Genomic DNA, 4,216 nt, shown 5'->3' with positions numbered 1-4,216 from the left:
ACATGAACGTTTTCACAACTTCCATGACCTACTTCATAATTCATCAAACAATTGATATTAACATTGCCTTTCCTCAATAGATGATAAGCTGGTAGAAGATGATTCAAAACTTAGACGTTCGCTTAGAATTAGACTGTTACGTATGAAGAAAGGTGCTACTCTGAATGTGGAGCGAGAATTGGGAATTACTACATGTGGAGGCGCACCATCAACCACAACTATAGAATTAAATACTACTGATTGCGACCTACAACAACGTCAACATCTTCTAAACAATGTTCAGCACTATTATTCAGAATCCGAACGGCAAATCTAAGTTTAACAGCTGACGAAAGTCCAGCTATTGATGGAACGTCCGTTGAGCTTCCTGTATTAAATTCATCACTACAGTATAGCATGTCTGCAGACGAGCAACCATCCTCTCTTCAAGGTCAACACTTTTTCTAAACTTGATTTTCTAAGAGAACAATATTATATAGCGCATATTTATTTAATGTGATTTCATCTGTTCCAAATAGAGATTAGCATATCAGCCTCACAGCAACCGTACTTGCTACTGAAGTACATATGGAGCCTATCACATTAAATCCATTAACAGAGCAAAATAGATGTGCGGAAGAACCAGATTTCTGTCCCAAATGTCCCAATTCCTGTACTTTTCAGTATATCTTCACTTACAATTATCTTCCCCTTATGGTTGTTTCTCTACCAAATTGTATAGGTACGAATCATTCCACATGTAGAGAACGTTATGTATTTAAAGAAACATGAAACTTCGGTCCACCAAACATGATGTGCCGAATGTGTGGTGTGCTAATGTGGTATGAGGAAAGATCCTCTTCTACTAAGCAAAGTACTTTTGCCAGATTTACCATGTGTTGCTAGGATGGGAAAATCCAGCTTCCGTCACTTCCAGAGATGCCACAATATTTACAAGAATTGTATAACCGAAAATATAATACTCGACATACATGTTTCAAAGAACTAATTCGAGCATATAATTCTATGTTTAGTTTCACTTCAATGGGTGTTGTTGTTGACTACAGTATTATTGATGGTAGAAGCCCATATTCATTTAGGATCTCCGGTTCAAACTACCATCAAATTGGAACATTGTTGCCAAGACCTAATTGCAAACCGATGTTTCCACAATTATACGTGTATGATCCTAAAGATGAAATAAGGAATAGAAGAACCGCAATTCATGCTCATAATGGGCGTTTCTCCATTGATGAACATATTTTCAGAAATTTAACGCATATGCTCAACTGTACAAATCCTTATGTACAGAGTTTCAGATATGCAAGGAAATTCTTGAAAAACGATTCCACTATTGACTTACGTATTCGTCTTATTGAAGAAAGATCTCGAGATAGTCAACAATATAATCTACCAACTGCCCCTGAAGTTGCCGCACTTATGGTTGGTGGTGGATCTGAAAATGTTGACTGTCGTGATGTTTTTATTTGTAATAGTGAAGGTTTCTTGCAAAGAATAAGTGAATGCCACCCCGCTTATATGGTATTGCAGTATCCTTTATTGTTTCCATTTGGAGAAGATGGTTGGAGAATTAACATACCAATTAGGTCAACTCTCACTTCAACACGCCCAAGTAGGAAAAATGTAACCATGAGAGAATTTTATTCTTATCGAATTCAATACCGAAGTACAGAAGGCAGGACCCTTATCGAATCTGGGCAGCTTTTCCAGCAATTTGTTGTTGATGCATATGCAGCTATTGAAGAACAAAGACTCTACTGGGTGAGAAAGCACCAGAGACAGTTGCAGGGAGAGGTGTATCAAGGGTTACAAGATGCTGTAGAAAGCGGAGATCACGATGCTAGGAAAATAGGACAAAGAGTTATTCTTCCATCATCATTCACAGGCGGAGCTCGATATATGGGACACATATTTCAGGATACAATGGCAATCTGCCAATGGTATGGAGTTCCAGATTTATTCATAACATTCACTTGCAATTCAAAATGGATAGAAATCACTTCTGCCTGGGAATTAATCCTGGGACAGAAGGTTGAGGACAGGCCTGATATAGTAGCAAGAGTGTTTAATATTAAGAAAAAACAGCTTCTGAATGACCTCCGTGCGAAAAAAGTCATTGGTAGCGCAGGTAATAAATAAATATTATAATAATGAAAATTTTTCCTTCCATTAGATAAGTTACATTATACCACTGGATATCTGCAAAAATATAAATTTGTTACGTGTTGCTGACAGTAATATTCATTAAATGCAGATGTCCATGTAGTAGAATTCCAAAAAAGAGGATTGCCACATGTGCATATTCTTTTAACGTTAGCAAGTGAAGATAGGATTGTTACAGCAAATGAGATTGATAATTTCATTTGTGTTGAACTCCCAGATAAAGATGACGAACCGTTGCTCTTTGAAATTGTATAAAAAGCAATGATACATGGGCCTTGTGGAACTTCGAATCCAAATTCGTCATGTATGATTAGTAATGTCTGTTCTAAACACTACCCTAAGAAATTCAACAATAATGCATCAACTGATGAACATTTACCGTCGAAGGGCTGATGGACGAACAACAATGGTTCATAATCAGGAACTAGACAATCGATGGGTTGTACCATACAATCGTGCTTTAATAACAAAATATAGCTGCCACATGAATGTTGAACTTCGTGCTAGAACAAGAGTCATTAAGTATTTGTTTAAATATCTTCATAAGGGAGCTGATCGAGCAACCATAGTTTTTGAAACTAATTCCTCGAAAACGACAGATAGAAATATTGGCTTCAATAAAAATCATGACGAAGTGAAACAATACACGAAGTGAAACAATACTTAGATTGTAGATATGTATCTGCACCGGAGGCATGTTGGAGAATTTTAGAATTTGATACACAAGGCCAACAGCCATTTGTTGAACGTCTGCAATTTCATCTACCAAATGAACAATATGTTATATTCAATGACAGTGACAATTTGTATGAAATTGTTGAAAATCCAAATGTTCGGATAACAATGTTTACAAAATGGATGGACACTAACAAAAAATTCGATGATGCGAGACCATTGAAATATATAGAATTCCCTACTGCATGGGTGTGGGGTAGAAAAGAAAAAGAATGGCACCGCCGTAAGAAAAAGAGAGCTATTGGCAGACTGTATTTTGCTCACCCATCATCAGGTGGTCGTTTTACTTACGAATGCTTCTTACCGTCGTACGTGGTTCTTCAAGTTATGAGAACATATGCACTGTTAATGGAATTGTCTACCCAGATTTTAAATCTGCGTGTGGTTCGTTGGGTTTGTTAGAATATGATAATGAATGGCTTGAGGCACTTGCAGAAGCAAGTATTTGGGCATCAGGTAACCATCTTCGCCATTTGTTTGCATCGATTTTGATATCATGCAATGTAACAAACCCATTATTATTATGGGAAACCTACTATGAAGCTCTTTCAGAAGACTTACAATTAAGAACTCAAAGACATTTACAAAATCCAATGTTATTATTATCTCCAGATGTGATACAGAATATGGTACTTGAAGAAATAGAAAGCATTCTCAATTGTAATGGAAAAAGTCTTTCAGATTAACCTCCTCTACCACTGCCAAAGAAAACTCACAACCATGAATATGAAAACAGACTAATTTGGGAAGAATCAAAATACGATCAAATTGAGGCACTGACTGAGTTTCAACATTTACATGAAAGTTTAAACGTCAAACAATTGAAAATCTTTGATGCAGTAATTGACTCCTATGATATATAAGTTGCGCAATAGTGCAAAAATAGTTTCTACTTTGTATATGGAAGCGGCGGCACAGGTAAAACATATTTGTGTAAAACATTGATATATAAGTTTCACAATAGTGAAAAAATAGCATTAACTGTAGCTTCCTCAGGTATAGCTGCAGTATTACTACCAAGTGGTCGTACTGCTCATTCACGTTTTAAAATCCCACTTGAACTAAGTGACACTTCTACCTGCACGATTATACATCGGTATGCAATTGAATCTATAGACCGAACATTCAAAGATTTATTAAAAAATACATCAACTGACGTTGGGTCAAAAGTTTTTGGAGAGAAAACGATTGTGCTAGGAGGCGATTTTGGGCAAATACTCCTGTCATTCCCAAGGCTAGTCGACAAGTAATTGTAGCTGCTTGCTTGGTGAAATCTTACTTGTGGTCCCATTGCAAATTGCATTATTTGATCAGAAAT

The 4,216-nt window shown here is 36.6% G+C and overlaps 1 protein-coding gene across 1 annotated transcript; it reads left to right on the top strand.

Annotated features, from left to right (window-relative positions):
* Positions 1–1,023: 1,023 nt before the first annotated feature.
* Positions 1,024–2,418, top strand: LOC143885875 (uncharacterized). Its single transcript, XM_077389921.1, has 2 exons — positions 1,024–2,128; positions 2,255–2,418. The coding sequence occupies exons 1-2, from the start codon at positions 1,024–1,026 to the stop codon at positions 2,416–2,418; spliced, it is 1,269 nt and encodes a 422-aa protein (XP_077246036.1).
* The last annotated feature ends 1,798 nt before the right edge of the window (positions 2,419–4,216 follow it).

This window comes from Tasmannia lanceolata, unplaced genomic scaffold (assembly GCF_043159265.1).
Source record: "Tasmannia lanceolata isolate RefF3 unplaced genomic scaffold, GAP_Taslan_0.1 ptg000011l, whole genome shotgun sequence".
Taxonomy (NCBI): Eukaryota; Viridiplantae; Streptophyta; class Magnoliopsida; order Canellales; family Winteraceae; genus Tasmannia; species Tasmannia lanceolata.
The sequence above is the reverse complement of the archived record's forward strand: the minus strand, read 5'-3'. Positions and strand labels throughout refer to the sequence as shown.